The sequence below is a fragment of the Melanerpes formicivorus genome, unplaced genomic scaffold, assembly GCF_026170545.1.
Source record: "Melanerpes formicivorus ecotype bairdi unplaced genomic scaffold, bMelFor1.0.p_v2 SCAF_14, whole genome shotgun sequence".
Classification (NCBI taxonomy): domain Eukaryota; kingdom Metazoa; phylum Chordata; class Aves; order Piciformes; family Picidae; genus Melanerpes; species Melanerpes formicivorus.
Genome location: NW_027142366.1, coordinates 1,716,977 through 1,734,129, shown reverse-complemented (window position 1 = coordinate 1,734,129; position 17,153 = coordinate 1,716,977). Strand labels below are relative to the sequence as shown.

The 17,153-nt window shown below is 58.9% G+C and overlaps 1 protein-coding gene across 1 annotated transcript; it reads right to left on the bottom strand.

The window, feature by feature from the left end:
- Positions 1-10,622: 10,622 nt before the first annotated feature.
- B9D1 (B9 domain containing 1) lies at positions 10,623-16,463 on the bottom strand. Its single transcript, XM_068146524.1, has 7 exons — positions 16,174-16,463; positions 14,170-14,238; positions 13,951-14,062; positions 13,732-13,828; positions 12,874-12,936; positions 12,488-12,555; positions 10,623-11,757 (listed from the first exon to the last, which is right to left on the bottom strand). Exons 1-7 carry the CDS (start codon positions 16,237-16,239, stop codon positions 11,612-11,614), a joined length of 621 nt encoding a protein of 206 aa, XP_068002625.1. The 5' UTR covers positions 16,240-16,463; the 3' UTR covers positions 10,623-11,611.
- Between the last annotated feature and the right edge of the window lie 690 nt (positions 16,464-17,153).

The window sequence follows — 17,153 nt, the reverse complement described above, 5'->3', positions numbered from 1 at the left end:
CCCCTCTTTCCCCTCCTTTTCCCCCCTCTTTCCCCTCCTTTTCCCCCCTCTTTCCCCTCCTTTTCCCCCCTCTTTCCCCTCCTTTTCCCCCCTCTTTCCCCTCCTTTTCCCCCCTCTTTCCCCTCCTTTCCCCCCCCCCCTTGGCCCTCCTTTTCCCCCCCCCCCCTTGGCCCTCCTTTTCCCCCCCCCCCCCTTGGCCCTCCTTTTCCCCCCCCCCCCCTTGGCCCTCCTTTTCCCCCCCCCTTGGCCCTCCTTTTCCCCCCCCCTTGGCCCTCCTTTCCCCCCCCCCCTTGGCCCTCCTTTCCCCCCCCCCCCTTGGCCCTCCTTTCCCCCCCCCCTTGGCCCTCCTTTTCCCCCCCCCTTGGCCCTCCTTTTCCCCCCCCCCTTGGCCCTCCTTTTCCCCCCCCCTTGGCCCTCCTTTTCCCCCCCCTTGGCCCTCCTTTCCCCCCCCCTTTTCCCCCTCATTTTTCCCACCCCTTTTTCCCCTCTTTTTCCCCCCTTCCCCCCCCCCTTTTTTCCCTTCCCTCCCTTTTTTTCCTCCCCCCCCCCCCCTTTGCTAATTTTTGTATCGTGGTTCTTTATTTAACTGCCTGGTTTGGATAGGTTTATCGAGTCTAGAAAGAAAGAAAGGAAGGAAGGAGAGGAAAAAAAACCAAACCACAACACAAAACATTAAGACGTTGGCAGATGTCATTTTTATGGTTTTAATGCCCTCTTATTTATGGTTTTTAGCTCTTTTGTTTCTGTAAAGAGAGTTTAAAAGGGAAGATTAACACTAAGATATTTACTTTTAAATGAAGTATTGGTGATGCAAACCCCAACAGGTTCTGGCGACTAATTATTTTTAGCTGAATTGGAGCCTAACGTGATTTAAGACGACATTAAACCGGAGAAACTCTGAAGCCGCCTTTCCCTTGCTTTCTTCCCCTCTCCCCCAGCCCGTGTGAGCGGCAGGAGGGAGGCTGTTTGATCTCCTCTGGCTTCTTGAGCTGCGCACCGTTGTAACGTGCCGCCCGGAGTCGTTAACTCGATTGACTAATTGTGCTTGGTGGAAGGTGCAGCTCCCGCCCTAGCAGCGGCTCCCACTGGCAGCTGGCTGGCACTGGCAGCTGGCTGGCACTGGCAGCTGGCTGGCACTGGCAGCTGGCTGGCACTGGCAGCTGGCTGGCACTGGCAGCTGGTCGTTGTGAGCTGAGCCCCCCGCTTTCAGCTTGCGTGCCTGGGCTCGCCGGCGCTGAGCCGCGCTCGGCTTTCGGCGGGGCCCGCTCCGAGGTGGCAACACTGCCCCGGCTCTGCGCTCCCCAGCGCCGCAGACGGCCGCGGAGCAGGTGGGAAGGGACGTCCCGGTGCTCTGCCACCGCCTGGAGGGCATCTCCCTGAACGGACTTGCTGCATCTTGGTTAGAAGGAGGTGGGGGAAACCAAAACCAAAACTAAGCAGCTGAAAGGAATTGCCCGAGGTGTGTGTTCCGGTGTTCAGGATGCTGCATGGGGCTGTGTCAGCACAGGGGGGCAGGCTGCAGGCTGGCTGACGTGGAAGGGGCTGGCTTCTACCTGCTGGTAGGGAGGGGAGGCTGAAAGACTCAGGTCTGGGGTACAGTCGCAGGTCAGAGCTGTGTGGGTCAGTGCAGCCCTCCTAGCATATGGACTGCTGAAGGTGTGGCTGGTTCTGTGCAGCTCAAGTAGGGTTGAGGATATTCCTCTGCTCCTGGTTTTATACAGGAGGGGAGAGAATTGCTGTCCACACCCAGTGTGTCTGGAAAGAAACGAAACAACAGACAGCATTCGTGTTGCCTTTCAGGAAAACTACTCCAGTGGTTGTTGTTGAAGTTACTGCAAAGCTCAGGGCAGGAAGGGTGTGGTGCTTGCGGCCGGGCTGGGCTGGGTGGGGGGCAGTGCTTTCCACTTGGTCTGTGGCAAGAGTTGCCCCTCCCCATTTCTCCAGCTGAATTTGGTCAGCAGTGGAGCTGAGGTCGCTTCGTGTTTTCCCTGAGCCCCTCACCTGAGTGCATTAGCAGTGGTTAGGAGGGGCAGTGGCTGTGCAGCCAAGAAGTTCCAACCACAGCTGTGTGTTAAAAGCCTGGGAACTGGGTTTGGAGGCAAGAGTGGGGCTGGTAGTAGGAGTTGAACGTGAGGAAGTCCTCTCCAGTTGAGTCCCCATCTGTCACCATGAATTGGTAGATGTGTGCTCTGGGAAACCACTGAATGGCAAATCCTTGCTTTTCCCCAGCTGCTGCCCCAAGAGCTGGGATACTGATAGGTGACACAGAGGTGTGGAGGGACACAGATCACACCATAAACCATGGCCAGCCCACACCAGGGGGCTCTGCAGCCTTAGGCCAAGGACTGACTCTGCTGGGCCCCCCAGCCTGATGGGGGGTCGTGGTGGGAGCCAGTTTGGTGAATCTGCTGGGTTGCAGGGCTGGGGACACGCACAGCTCCAGTGTCACCTGGGGGTGGGGTGCTGTGACAGTGGTGCTGAGCACTGCTGGATATTCTGGCTGGGTGAAGCTTCAGTTGTGCCCAGGACAGTCAGGCTCAGTGGTCAGTGTGGGGTGCTGTGAGAGTGACTCTGAGCAGTGGCCAGGTGAAGCTCCAGTTGCACCCAGCATGGTCAGTGGTCAGCATGGGGTTGCTGTGACAGTGACCTTGGTGGCTGTCCCAGCCAGGTGAAGCTCCAGTTGTACCCAGCATGGTCAGCATGGGGTTGCTGTGACAGGGACAGTGGTGGCTGTCCCAGCCAGGTGAAGCTCCAGTTGCACCCAGCATGGTCAGCATGGGGTTGCTGTGACCTTGGTGGCTGTCCCAGCCAGGTGAAGCTCCAGTTGCACCCAGCATGGTCAGCATGGGGTTGCTGTGACAGTGACCTTGGTGGCTGTCCCAGCCAGGTGAAGCTCCAGTTGCACCCAGCATGGTCACCCTGTTTTCCATGACAATTTAACTGCTCTCCAGGATATTTCTTCCTCCTCCCCTCCTTGCCCTCCTGCCTCATCTCACCCAGGGGACCCCTGCACATCCCCACATCTGCTCTGCTGCATTTCTCCAACCCCATTTCCCTTTCTTTTCCCACTTGCAGACCTTAAAAAGTGCTTTTGGGCTTTGCTTGTTCAGCACCCTGCAGGAGCCTTACTGGTCAGATTGACCAAAGATGAAAGGGTTTAAGTATTTTGTACAAAGAGTTTAAAAGAAAGAATAGTAAATGAATGAGTGAGTGAATGAAGAAACCCAACCCCAGCCCACCCCAGCCACCCTTGGGCTTCATTTTCCACCCCAAGCAAGCTCTGGTATTTATTCAGTGTTAGATGGAGTTAGCTTAAACTGCATGGAGGGGGCCAGGGAAGGAGAGGTGTGGTGGGCTGTGGAGGTGCTGGTGCTGAGCCAACTCTTGCTCTCCAGCTGCCCCTTCTGTGGCTGTTCTGTGCTGCCTGTGTGAACAGTGCCCATGTTTGGGGGGGGACAGTGGGTGGATGGATATGGATGGGTGGATGGATGGATGAGTTCCTTTCCTCTTCAGTTTTGGTCTGTGTTTCCCACAGCAGAATCTCACCAGCCTGGCTTCCTTCCCCTCCCCCCACCCCAAAGTGTTACAGCTGATAGAAGTCACCAAACTGCTCTGGTTTTGGTTTGGTGTTTTGGTTTCCTTCAGCCTGCTGGGAGCTGGCTGCTGTTTATGACCTTGTGCTGACTTGCTGGCATTATCTCCTGTATAAATAACTTAGCATTTGTACTATTGTATCATAATGTCTGTATCTGTGTCTCTCTCCCTCTCTCTCTTTACTTTCTTATTCTCATGTTCCTCTCTCCCCAAGCAGTGTCACAGATGTGCTGTTGAGTAAATGCCATCAGAACAGTGGAAAGACAAAAAGGGTTTGTAGGTGCCTGGTCAGAATTAAAAGTGTATTGCTTCTCTCTTCCAGCCTTGTTGCTTTTTCCAGCCTCTTGTGCAGTGTCTCTGAGCCTCTGGGGGGGAGCTCTTGGCTGCCCTGCTGGCTGCAGTCCTCCAGGCAGCTGCTGGGTTGAGGTGATGGGAGGTTTGTGCTGAATGAAGGGCCTAGGAGAAACCTGACCCCTTGCTGAGAGTAATGCTTTGTGTACCTTGTCAATGTGAGCTCTTGGATGCCTTCATCACTTCCCAGGGCAGGTCTGCTCCTGTGGTGAGAAAAGAGAGTTTCTTACAGACCACTGAAATGAGAATCAGTTCAGACCTTAACTAACTCAATAAAAATGGAGACTTGTTGTGTTGCAGGTGGCTGAATCACTTCTTTAAACCACACTCCCCTTCAAGGAGCACTTTCAGAGGGATGCCCAAGCACTGCCTGGGTCAAAAGCCAGTCTGCTTGTGCTTTAGGTGACTGAGTTGCTCCTTCACCCCACATTCCCTTTCAAACAGGGCTGTTGGAGGGCTGAGTGAGCACTGGCTTGGTGGAGGCTGCAGCATTTCAGGCCAGGCAGGAGTCTGGGGATTCTGAAAGCTGGGGCTCATGGAAGAAGGGTTGGGGAGCTGTGACAAGGCTGACTTGGGGAGTCCTGCCCTCCCCTCCTTGCAGCAGCTCAGCCTTGCCCATGGCTCAGATGAGGTGACAGTGGCCTGCCTCCAGCTGGGATGTCATTTCAGCTTCTAATTTGGGATGGCTCAGGCTGGAGGGTGCTTCATTAGCAGGCTATTTCGAGAGCCACCTCTCCAGAAGCCCTCCAGGTTTCCTGTAGCTGTGGTGTGCTGCCAATCAGGCTGATCACTAATCAAACACTCAATTCCTTACTGCTGGAAGTGCAGAGGTGCTGGGAAGGTTGGCCATGACGGGGGGAAAGGGAAAAGCTTCTGTTTTGTTTTCATGTCTGTGGTATGGAGCTGGCTGGGGCTCTAGCACCGACCTAGCACCCCAGCAGCCCTCCTGAGTTTCCCTCAGCGTGAGGCTGCCTCTGCTCAGGTCTTTGCTTTGCTTTGCTTCTGTGTCCTGGCCGGTGAGGAAGGCAGCAGAGCCTCCTGTGGCCGGGGTGCCAGCCCACAGCCCTGCTGCTCCTTGTGCCTCTCTCCGCGGAGGGAGGCCTCTGCAGAGGGTGGTGTTCGTGCTCCTCTGGCCACTCTCCTGCGCTGTGTGGTCACTGCTTCCTTGTTTACTTTGGGCCTCTTGAACTCGCAGCTTTTAGCAAAACAAAGCTGCTGGCGACAGGAAGGCTCTGGGGAGGGGCTCGGTGGAAGCCCTTGTGGGGATTCGGAGCCGCTGCTGCAGGCTGCTGCTGGAGGGAGCCTGAGCTGACAAACCCGGCGTGAGAAAGCTGTCTGTGGCTGAGCCTTCCTCTGCCCTTGGGCAGGCTGCTCTCCCCCATCCTGGGCTCCCTCTGCCTCTGCTCTGCAGCGAGGTGGCATCTGCCTGCTCGGGGGGAGGAGGAGAGCTGTGTAGCCAAAGCTGCCTCGGGGCTTGCCCTGGTCCGCACCGCTGCTGCCAGAGCACTTCTGCTGAGCCTCTCTCTGTGCTGAGCTGAGTGCTGCAGCTCAGGCCTTCCTGGGAGACAAGGCTGTGGGCAGCTCGAGCTGGGGCTCTGGCAATGCTTCCCCGACTGGGATCAGCCCAGGGCTCCCTGGGTGCCTCCCAGGGAGCACAGTGGGGCTCCCTGAGGTGGTAAATCATTAGACACCATCCTTGTGCCCTCCTGCAGTGGAAACCTGGACCCTGGGGGAGTCAGGCAGTGGAGTCCACGTTGTTCTTGCAGGGCTTTTTGGGTGAGCAGTGAGATCTGGTGGTTTAGCTGAGCTGAGGGGAGGCAGTTCTGCCTTGGTGTAGCAGCACAGATGGCCCAGGAGGCCGTGGGCTGGCTGGGGTTGTCTTGGGTGACAGCAGCAGGCTGGATTTGGTTTTTCTTTCTTGCTTTCTTAATGTCTTCATTAGCAAGTCTGGCACTCAGTGTGGTGATATTCTCTGAGGTGAATTTGGGGACTTAAATATCTTGGCCTGAATAGAGGCATAAAAATAGAAGCCTACAGCAGTGAGATGCTTCTGGTGATCTTCTCTCTGAAGGACAAGAAGCTGAAGCACTTGCACCCTGACACGAAAGCAGGTTGTGCTGCCCCCTTGCTTCCCTGCAGCCTCCCCCCTGGGGGGCTGAGGCCTGGGTTTGGTGGCCAAAGGATGGTTTCTAACAGTGCCCTGCAGATGGCCAGGCACTGGAGCTTTGTCCTAACCAACCACTTGTGTTCCACAGCCTGCTGTGCTGCAGAGGAGGGTGCTGGGGGGAGCTGGGCCTGTGTGGGTCAGTTCTAGTGCCTGTGTGCCAGCAGTGGAGGTTGTGTCTGGCTTTGCAGTCACCCCTGGGTGCCTCAGCTCTCAAGGTTTGAGCTCACCCACCTTGGCCTCCCAGAGAGGACTGCCCAGCTGGGGGAAAACCCTTGGGGATGCCCTCTGCAGCAGACACCCTGGGGGTGAGCAGGGGGAGGATCAAAGGGGCTGAAAGTCCTTGCCAGGGCTGCAGGCTGAGTGGCCTTTGCTCAGCTCTTTGCTGTGTTCCAGCTGGGAGGTTTGCATGGCTGTGGCTGCTGCAGCCCTGCTGCTGGCACAGCCTTGTGTGCCTGGGCCTGGAGTCTGCAGCTGGGCTGGGGGCTGGCTGCAGGGGGTTGGTGATGCTCTCACTGGGGAGCTTTGGTTCCTTCAGCATGTTTGAGGGCCAGCTGGAGATGTCCTGTGGGCACTCTGCTGCAGCCAGCTGCTCAGCCAGCTGCTGCTTGGTGCCACCCACTGTCACTGCCAGGTTTAAGGGAAGAGGCCCAGGGGAAGGTGGCTCTGGGTGCTGGTGGGGCCTGATAGCCTCCAGATGCTGGTGCATGCCTGGCTCTGTCACCACTGCTGCTGCTCTTTCTGTGGCCTCCCTCTGCCACCCCAGCTGTCCTGTCCTCCTCTTACCCTGCAGGCCCACATCCAAGGTGGTGTCACCATCCCTGGAGGTGTTCCAGAAACGTGGACATGGCCCTTCAGGACATGGCCCTTCAGGACATGGCTTCCTGGCCACAGGGCTGTTAGGTTGATGGTTGGGCTTCATGATCTCAGAGGTCTTCTCCAACCAAAGCAGTTCTGTGATTCTGAGGTGCTTAGCCCCTGATAGCTCCTGGCATGATGCTCTGGTGACCTTGGCACAAGGAGATCATCCTGGGCTGGTTTGCAAAGGGCCCAAAGGCTTGCAGGGACAAACCCAGGGAAAGGTGAGGCTGGAGCTCCCAGCTCTCTCCAGATGTGGCTCTCCTGTAGTTTGGTAGTTTCCTTTTTCCCCCTTTGGAGTATTTCCCAGGAGGTTCCTGAGCTGAGGCTGCTGCTGGGGAGCAGTTGCTGTCAGCTTGAATCTGTCTGCAGGAGTCTCATTGTCAGAGGGAGAGAACTTGTAGCTGCTGTGACAGTGCTGCTGTGACAGAGCCTTGCAGCCTCAGGACAGAGCTGGTTCTTCTCCAGCACTCTCTGTAGAGCTCACAGACTTCCAGCTCAGTCCTGCTCCCTGCCAGGCAGCTTGGGACACCTTTGCTCTGGGGCAGGGCAGGGCAGGCAGCACCACTGCACCAAGCAACTTCCATGCAGGGGCAGGAGAAATTCTGCTGTCCTTCATGCAGCCTTGTGGCTGATTGTTACTGATAGCTTCCAAACATCTTCCTGAGGGTTGAACCTGCCAGGAGAGGGCAGGAGCTGAGGCTGCTTTTTGTGGAAGGGGCTGGAGACAGCAGCTCCTAAACTGCTCCTGAGGGCCTGGCCAAAGGGTTCCTTTAGATGATGATTTTTCATTTGTGTTTATTTTTCCCCCCCAGAGGAGGCCACAGCAGGGCTGGAAGCCCTCTGCTGGGAGGCCAGGCTGAGGGAGCTGGGGTGGTTCAGCCTGCAGAAGGCTCCTGGTGGCCTTTCAGTACTTAAAGGAGCTGATGAGAAAGTTGGGGACAGAGTTTTGGCAGGGCCTGTTGTGAGGGTTCAAGGGATGATGGTTTGAACTAAAAGGAGGAGACTCAGGCTGGAGAGGAGGAAGAGATTCTGTGCTGAGGGTGGTGAGACCCTGGCCCAAGCTACCCAGAGGGGTGGGAGATGCTCCATCCTTGGAGCCACTCCAGGTGAGGTTGGCTGGAGCTGGGAGCAGCCTGCTCTGGTTGCAGATGTCCCTGCTGGGGGGTTGGACCCAAAGCACCCTGGGGCTCTGCCATGCTTCTGTTTCTGGAGGGTTTGTTTCCCAAGCTGCTGTTCAGTTCCTGTCCTTGGTTGCCTGCCCTGCCTGTCAGCTTCCATGGAGACTGCAGGGAAACTCTCCCTTGAAGTGAGGCTGGTCCTGCCTGGGCAGCTCCTTCCAAAGCTCCTCCAGACCAAGAAGGCAGAGGCTGGCTTCTCCAAAGTCCCCAGCTACCTCCCAGGCTTCATCTGCCTCCAGCAGCTCTGCTTTGGGCTCCTGGGAGCCTCATTCTGTCTCAGGACAGGTTGTGAGGGAAGATCTGTTCGTGTTCTTCCCCCTAGCCCATCTCGACTTCAGAGGTGAATGAGAAACTTCACCACCTAGGAGAGGCTTCAGCAACCCCCACAGGATCTGCAGCCCCAGGGGCACTCCCCCACTGCTGTCACTGGGACATGGGGCTGGGAACTTCAGTCCAGAGTAACAGAGGCAATGATTGAGTGCTGAAGGAGCAGGGAGGTTACAGCTGCCTGGGGAGCAGGGGAAAGGAAATGACTTGGAGCCAGGCTGTTGGGTTTTGGCTCTTTGGAGCCTGGGTTCTCCTAACCTCTAACACCAACTGCAAGGAGCACTGAAGGGTCATAAATCCCTTCCTTCTCGATGTCCCCCACCCTGGCAGGGTCCTGTCTGCCTCCAGTCCTGCCATGAAAGCAGAGATCCTCTCCAGGCTGGAGCAGCTGCAAGCCCTCTGCCAGGCTGAGGACCAAAGACTGAAAGCAGAGCCGTTGGAAAGGCAGCAGGCAGGCTGCCCCCGGGGGAAGAGCTGCTTTGTGAGAGATGGAGAGTGCCTCTGGGAGCAAAGGAATGCCACTGAGCTGGGGAAGTGCTTCCCCAAAGCCTCACCCCCACACCTGCCCCTCTGTAAGGAGCAAACCCTCCAGCCAAAAAGCTCCTGCAGAGAGGCACTCCCAGGCTAAACGTCCTGAAGGCCCTGAGGAAGGGATGTGAGGGTCTGAAACAGGCTCTGAGGTACCCAGCAGTCACCCCCTGCCCCCACAGCCCAGCTGAACCCAGAGAGGATGGGCAGAAAGCCCTAAGGTGGCAGTGTGGGGCCTGCTTGGGGTCACAGCTCTGCAGTCCTGCCCTGGGGGTCCTGTGGGGCTCAAGCTGTTGCCTTTCACTGTTGGTTTGGTTTTTACCCTTCCTGCTGAGGCTCCCTGCAGCTGGGCTGTGAGCAGTGGAGCTCTGCCAATGCATGTGTGTGGCTTTCCCAGAGTCCCAGCGTGGTGAGGGTTGGAAGGGACCTCTGGAGATCATCCACTGCATCCCCTCTGCTAAGAGTCACCCACAGCAGCTTGCCCAGGGGACAATGCCCAGGGGGGGTTTGGAGTCCCTCCAGAGGAGGAGGAGACCTCTCTGGGCAGCCTGCTCCAGCAGCCTCACACCAAAGAAGTTTCTCCTGTTCAGGTGGAACCTCCTGGGTTCCACTTGGTGCCCATTGCCCCTTGGCCTGTTGCTGGGTGCCACTGAGCAGAGTCTGGCCCCAGCCTCTTGCCCCCCAGCCTTTAGCTCTTGCTGAGCCTTGCTGATCCCCTCTGGGGCTGCTCTGCTGCAGGCTCTCAGCCCCAGGGCTCTCAGCCTTTGCTCCTCACAGAGCTGCTCCAGGCCCCTCAGCCTCCCCTGGATTCTCCCCAGCAGTTCCCTGTCTCTCTGGAACTGGGGAGCCCAGGACTGGACCCAGCACTCCTACTCCTTTAGTAGGTGAGAGTAGAGGGGGAGGAAACCTCCCTTGACCTGCTGCTCCCTCCCTTCTTAACACACCCCAGGAGGCCATTGGCCTTCCTGGCCCCCAGGGCATACTGCTGGCTGATGGTGAACTTGCCCACCCTTTGCTCAGCTCCTTTGGCAGCTCTCTGCTGCTGGGGCCAGGCAGAGCTGGAGCTGCTGTGGTAAGTTCAGTGTGGTTAAGTGTGCAGCTGCTGGCCTGCAGCAGGAGTTCAGAGGCAGCACCACGCTGCAGGGCTGCTTGTGAATGAATTCCCTGTGGGCAGAGTTTGGGCACTGTCTGGGCCTAAGAGGCTGCTTCTGAGTAGGAACTCTGCTGGGCAGCTTGGCCCTAGCTGCAATGGGGACAGGTAACTGTGCTTGAGGGAAAGCAGTTATTTAAGCCCAGCAGGGCTAATGTTTGCCTCTCAGGTATTCCAAACACAGACATTAGTCCTGCTCATGTAGCCAACTGCTTCCCCAATACTCTTGAAGAGGAAACAAAATCCCTTGCAAGCCCTCTGAGCCCGCAGGAAGTGCTTATTAATTTGGATTCCAATATGACTCAGTCTGGAGATCACAGCAGTTGCCAAAGCAGCTGGTGGAAGAGCTCTCTGGAAGGGGAAGATCAACAGAAAGATGATGGGAAGCAAGTCAGAGATGAAAACTCCTCTGTGGCTGTGTAGGTAGTGTCAGAGGTGCCAGTGCTCACAGCAAGGTGCCAGTGCTCACTCTGGCTGCTCAGGGATGGACTTTATTCAACCACTCTGCTCAGCAGGAAACCACAACCATCTCTAAGCAGCCTCTTTGTTCCACCCCTGTCCAGCTCTGCAGCCTTGTGTGACTGCTGTCAACAGTTTCAAGGTCTTGGTGGCTCACAGTCAGGGTGGTGTCACATGAAGTCATTCTCAGAGTCACCTGTTGGCAGCTGCAGTCAGACACAAGAGGTTACAGGTCCAAAATGAAGCATGGAAATGACAAAGCACTTAGTCACTGCACTGTAGCACTCCCTCCCTTCTCCTTTGTACCTGTAGGAACAGCAGGCCTTGGGTGATGTGGGAGTTAAACATCCCTTCTGGCACAAATACAGAGGGAGGGGCTGAGGCAGCTGGGATTGTTCAGCCTGGAGGAAATGGGGTTGAGGGGAGAGCACCTGGCTCTCTCCAGCTCCCTGAAAGGAGACTGTAGGCAGGGGAGGCTTGGCCTCCTCTCACTGAACAAGCAGCAGCACACAAGTTGTGCCAGGGAAGGGTTAGGTTGGACAGGAGGAACAATTTCTCCATGGAGAGGGTTGTCAAGGCTTGGCACAGGCTGCTCAGGGCAGGGGTGCAGTGCCCATCCCCTAGAGAGGTTTGAAGGGCATGGGGATGTGGTGCTGAGGGCCATGGGTCACTGGTGGTTGGCAGTGCACAGCTGCTACACTGCTGAGGGTTCCTCAGGTGCAGCAGGAGCACAAGAGGCTGCTGCAAAACTGTTTGGTGCAGGCAGCGTTTGTGTGAGCAGCAGCAAAATGTGCTGACTGGACTGCACACCACTCCAACCTGTGTGCTCCCTGGCAGCACCACCCTCAGGGGCTGATTCTCAAGGGCTTGTGTCTCCTCTGGAGCAGTGCTCTGGGGTGGAGCTGTCCTCAGCTGAGCCAGAGGCTTCCTTCCCTCTGCCACGAAAAGCCCCAAGCCGCTTCGCTCCTCCGGGAGCCTCCAACCCTCCGGTGCCCGAGTTCAGTGCTTGGGAATCCCTTCTGCAGCAGGTGGCAGGGCTGGGCACTGCAGATCGCTGGGGCACACTTCATAGCCCAGCCTCCTCAGGTCCTTGGTGATGATGTTGAAGGAGATGGTCACAAAGCCCTGGGAGCGCACCCGCGTCACTGGAAGAGAGAGGTGAGGGGAGAGAGGTGAGGGGAGCTGCTGAGGGGAGAGAGAGGTGAGGGGAGCTGCTGAGGGGAGAGAGGTGAGTGCAGCTGCTGAGGGGAGAGAGAGGTGAACAGAGCTGCTGAGGGGAGAGAGAAGTGAACAGAGCTGCTGAGGGGAGAGAGGTGAGGGGAGCTGCTGAGGGGAGAGAGAGGTGAACAGAGCTGCTGAGGGGAGAGAGAAGTGAACAGAGCTGCTGAGGGGAGAGAGGTGAGGGGAGCTGCTGAGGGGAGAGAGAGGTGAACAGAGCTGCTGAGGGGAGCTGCTGAGGGGAGAGAGGTGAACAGAGCTGCTGAGGGGGACAAGAGATGAACAGAGCTGCTGAGGGGGGCAAGAGATGGACAGAGCTGCTGAGGGGAGAGAGAAGTGAACACAGCTGCTGAGGGGAGCTGCTGAGGGGAGAGAGGTGAACACAGCTGCTGAGGGGAGCTGCTGAGGGGAGAGAGGTGAACACAGCTGCTGAGGGGAGCTGCTGAGGGGAGAGAGGTGAACACAGCTGCTGAGGGGAGCGAGAGGTGAACAGAGCTGCTGAGGGGAGCTGCTGAGGAGAGCTGCTGACTCTCACACCCCCAGGCAGGGCTGTTCTCAGCAGGAGCAGCCCCTCTCTGGCTATCAGCAGGGGGGGGCTGGCTGAGCTGTGGCCTCCTGTGCTGGGAGGCCTGCAGCCAGCAGCTCCCAGGGACTCACCTTCTCGGCCTTCCCCCTGTGCCACCACTCTGGGGTCGGTGAATTCCGGCCTCCTCCCTGTGAACCAGCTTGGAGAAGACAACAGAAGAGAATTCATTGGAGGCCTTCCCTGCTCTGCAGGTTTGTCCCAGTTAAGTGCATGTCCAAAAACACCAAAGGAGGGTTGAATGGGACTCCCAGCTTCTGTTTGCAGCAGGGAGCTCTGAGGACTTTGGTGCTGATCTGCTTTGAGCAGAGGTAAGTTGTTTGGTTTTGGTTTTCTTCCCCTTGTCCAAGGCAACAAAGAAACTAATTCCATACAGGTTGTGTTAGATGCAAGCTATCTGTGGGCCAGTGAGAGACCTTTGTGAGCTAGGACTCTAACCAGGAAAGCCTTTCATGGTTACCTTGTCAACTTCTGCAGCCTGGAGGTGGACTCTGGAACAAACATAGCAATGGTTCTTGTATGCCTGAAACAAACAGGAGGCACTCAGGGCAGGTTTCACAGCTGGAGCAAGCTCTGGCTATAAAGGCAGCAGGATTTCAGGCACATCAGACCACTGAGCATCCTAAAGTGCAATACTTTCCCTCCATTCTGCACAGGCAGAGTAGCTTCCTCCATCTCCAGGGGTGGAATGAAAGCTTAGGATGGGCTGAGAGTGAGGGGGGGCAGAGGTGATTGTAGTGTGCTTCACACCTGGGCTTCCTCCACACCAGTATTGACTTCAGTGTTGATTTTATTGCTCTCCACAACTCCCTGAAGGGAGGTTGTAGCCAGCTGGGGGTTGGTCTCTCCTCCCAGGCAACCAGCACCAGAACAAGAGGACACAGGCTCAAGCTGTGCCAGGGGAGGTTCAGGCTGGAGGTGAGGAGAAAGTTCTTCCCAGGAGGAGTAATTGGCCCTTGGGATGTGCTGCCCAGGGAGGTGGTGGAGTCCCCATCCCTGGAGGTGCTCAACAAAGGCTTGGATGTGGCACTTGGAGCCAGGGTTTAGCTGTCAGGAGGTGTTAGGGATTAGGTCATAGGTTGGAGTTGGTGACCTCTGAGGTCTTTTCCAGCCTGGTTGGCTCTGTGATTCAGAGCTCTCTGCAGGGTTACCACAGAGCTATCTGATAACCAGCTGCTAGAAGATCCCTGTCCCTGGGACCAGGACATGGCAAGCAGGTGGGGGCACTTCTGGGGGGTTTTGCTTCTGAATCAGCACAGTGAGTGGAAGAGTAAATCCCAACTGTGTTTCAGTGCTGCAGGCTGGGCTGGCAGCTCACCTTCCAGGGGTGAAGGGAACGTGGACAGCTCCATAGCCTCTGACCACGTCGTGGCCGAAGAAGTCTGGTCCGTAGACGCTGACGACGATCTGCGGCCCTGCGGGGGAGGCAGTGTGAAAGGGCTGCTGGGGCTGGGAGCTGGGGCCCAGCCCCCTCAGCACCTCCAGCACCCCCAGCCCCCTCAGCACCCCCAGCCCCCTCAGCACCCCCAGCACTCACAGCCAAAGGGGTTGGTGCTCTTGAAGGTGATGTCGATGGGGAAGTTCCAGACCAGCGTCGTGGGCGACACGCTGCTCTTGGAGGTGATCTGGGAGATGCCCTCCTCCAGGCCCTGTGGGCAGAAGGTGGTAGGAGCCAGGGGTCTGCTCTAAGCTCCCCAGGTGCTGCTGGGGGGGCTGGCAGCAGGCTGGGGCTCAGGGGCACAGCACGAGGCCTCACCGCTGTGGGAACCCAGTCCTGGCCGTAGACGAAGCAGAACTTGCAGTAGAGGTCATCGAAGCCAGGGAACTGTGGGGGAGAGGCTGTGTGGGTAGGGAACAGGGGACAGACAGACAGACAGACAGCCCCACCATGGCACAAATGGCATTGCCCAGGGCCCAGCACCAGGGGCAGCTCTCTTTGACATTTCTATCAGTGAGCTGGATGAGGGAATTGAGGTCAGCTTGCTGTGTGTGAGGAGTCCCTGCCCATGGCAGGGGTTGGAACCGGCTGAGCCTTGAGCTCCCTTCCAGCCCTGACGCTTCTGTGACAAGTTAGGTGGAGCTGCTGATCTGCCTGAGGGGAGGGAGGCTCTACAGGGGGATCTGGCCAGCCTAGAGCCATGGGCCAAGGTCAGCTGTGTGAGATTCAGTAAGGCCAAGGGCAGGGAACTGCACCTGGGTCACAAGCCCAGCAATGCTGCAGGCTTGGGGCAGAGTGGCTGGAGGCTGCTCAGGAGGAAAGGACCTGGGGGGCTGAATATGAGCCAGCATGTGCCCAGGTACCCAAGGTGGCATCCTGGCCTGGATGCTGATCCAGTGATCCAGTGTGGCCAGCATGAGGAGGGCAGGGATTGTCCCTCCTGCACTCAGCACTGGTGAGGCTGTACCCTGAGTGCTGGGTTCTGTTCTGGGCCCCTCACCACAAGGACATTGAGGTGCTGGAGCATGTCCAGAGAAGGGCAACGAAGCTGGGGAGGGGTCTAAAGAACAAATCTTGTGAGGAGGGGCTGAGGGAAGTGGGTTTGTTGAGCTTGAAGAACAGGAGGCTGAGGAAGGCTCTGCGGCTCCCTGCAAGGAGGCTGGAGCAAGGGGGGGGGCGGGTATAGGGGGTGTGTGGTCTCTTCTCTCCAGTAACAAGTGGCAAGACAAGAGCAAATGGCTTCAGGTTGTTCCAGGGGAGGTCGAGGCTGGCCATAAGGGACGATTTCTCCATGGCAGGGGCTGTCCAGGCCCGTCCCAGGCTGCGCAGGGCAGCGGTGCAGTCCCCGTGCGGGGAGGGGTGTCCAAGCAGGTGCCGCGGAGGTGCTGCTTTAGTGGTGCCCTGGCGCTGCTGGGCGAAGGGCTGGACCCGGGCATCTGAAAGGTCTCTTCTACGCTAAACGATTCCATTGTTCCATCCTATGAGTGAGAGCCGGGCCGCGCTGCCCGGGGCCGGGGCTGAGGCCGGGGCCGGGCTCGGGGGGCTGAGGCCCTGCCCGCCCGCGCCGCCGGGCCTGCGCTAGGGGAGAGGCGGCCGAAGCCCGGCCGTGTGCCGGGGCCTGGGCTGTGCCGTGTGCCGGGGCCTGGGCTGTGCCGTGTGCCGGGGCCCGGGCTGTGCCGTGTGCCGGGGCCCGGGCTGTGCCGTGTGCCGGGGCCCGGGCTGTGCCGTGTGCCGGGGCCCGGGCTGTGCCGTGTGCCGGGGCCCGGGCTGTGCCGTGTGCCGGGGCCCGGGCTGTGCCGTGTGCCGGGGCCCGGGCTGTGCCGTGTGCCGGGGCCCGGGCTGTGCCGTGTGCCGGGGCCCGGGCTGTGCCGTGTGCCGGGGCCCGGGCTGTGCCGTGTGCCGGGGCCCGGGCTGTGCCGTGTGCCGGGGCCCGGGCTGTGCCGTGTGCCGGGGCCCGGGCTGTGCCGTGTGCCGGGGCCTGGGCTGTGCCGGGGCCTGGGCCTGGGCTGTGCCGTGTGCCGGGGCCTGGGCTGTGCCGTGTGCCGGGGCCTGGGCTGTGCCGTGTGCCGGGGCCCGGGCTGTGCCGTGTGCCGGGGCCCGGGCTCCGCCGTGTGCCGGGGCCCGGGCTCCGCCGTGTGCCGGGGCCCGGGCTCCGCCGTGTGCCGGGGCCCGGGCTCCGCCGTGTGCCGGGGCCCGGGCTCCGCCGTGTGCCGGGGCCCGGGCTCCGCCGTGTGCCGGGGCCCGGGCTCCGCCGTGTGCCGGGGCCTGGGCTCCGCCGTGTGCCGGGGGACCTTGCTGCCCACCTCCCCAGCCCGCGCTCACCTCCCCGCTCTCGATCTGGCCGTTCACCGCCAGCAGGAAGACGCCAGGGCTGCCGGCGGCCGCCATGCTGCCGAGCGCGGCCGCGGGGCCGTTGCCATGGGGCCGGACGGGGCGGCGGAGGGGACACGCTTAGGCGGAGGACGGGCGCTCCGCGGAGCTGCCGCCCAGCCTGCTGAGCCCCAGCGCCCTCTCCTCTTTTATTCTTCTTAAGGCTTTATATTTATCCTTAATACGACCTCATAGTTATCCTTATCTTTTGTTTTTGATAGCAGGCTCTGCACTGGTGGGTGAAAAGCTGGGCACGAGGCAGCGCCGTGCGCTCCCAGCCCTGACCCACCTGTGTCCTGGGCTGATTCCCAGCAGTGGGCGCCGCAGGTAGGGGGAGGAGGTTCTGCCCCTCGGCTGCGCTCTGCAGCGCTGGGGCCAGCTCTGGAGTCCTCAGAACAGCACAGACACGAACCTACTGGAGCAGGGCCAGAGGAGGCCACAGCAACGATGGGAGGTCTGGAAGCCCTCTCCTGTGAGGCCGGGCTGAGAGATTGCTCAGCCTGGAGAAGGCTCCAGGGAGACCTTCTGGTAGTCTTTCAGTGCTTAAAGGGCTGATCAGCAAGCTGGGGACAGACCTTTCTGCAGGGTCTGTTGTGACAGGACAAGGGGTGATGGTTTGAACTAAAAGAGGAAGATTCAGACTAGACAAAATGGAGAAATGAGGGTGGTGAAACCCTGGCCAAGGCTGCCCAGAGAGTTGGTAGAAGCCCCATCCCTGGAGCCATTCCAGGACAGGTTGTTTGGGGCACTGAGCAACCTGCTCTGGTTGCAGATGTCCCTGCTGGCTGCAGGGGAGTCAGACTAGATGACCTTTAAATCTCCATCCCACCCAAGTCGGTCTCTGAGTCTGTGATGCTGTATCCATCCCTGGAAGCTTTTTCAGAAGCGGAGCCGGGGGCCGGAGCCCGCTGCCGGGAGCCGGAGCCCGCTGC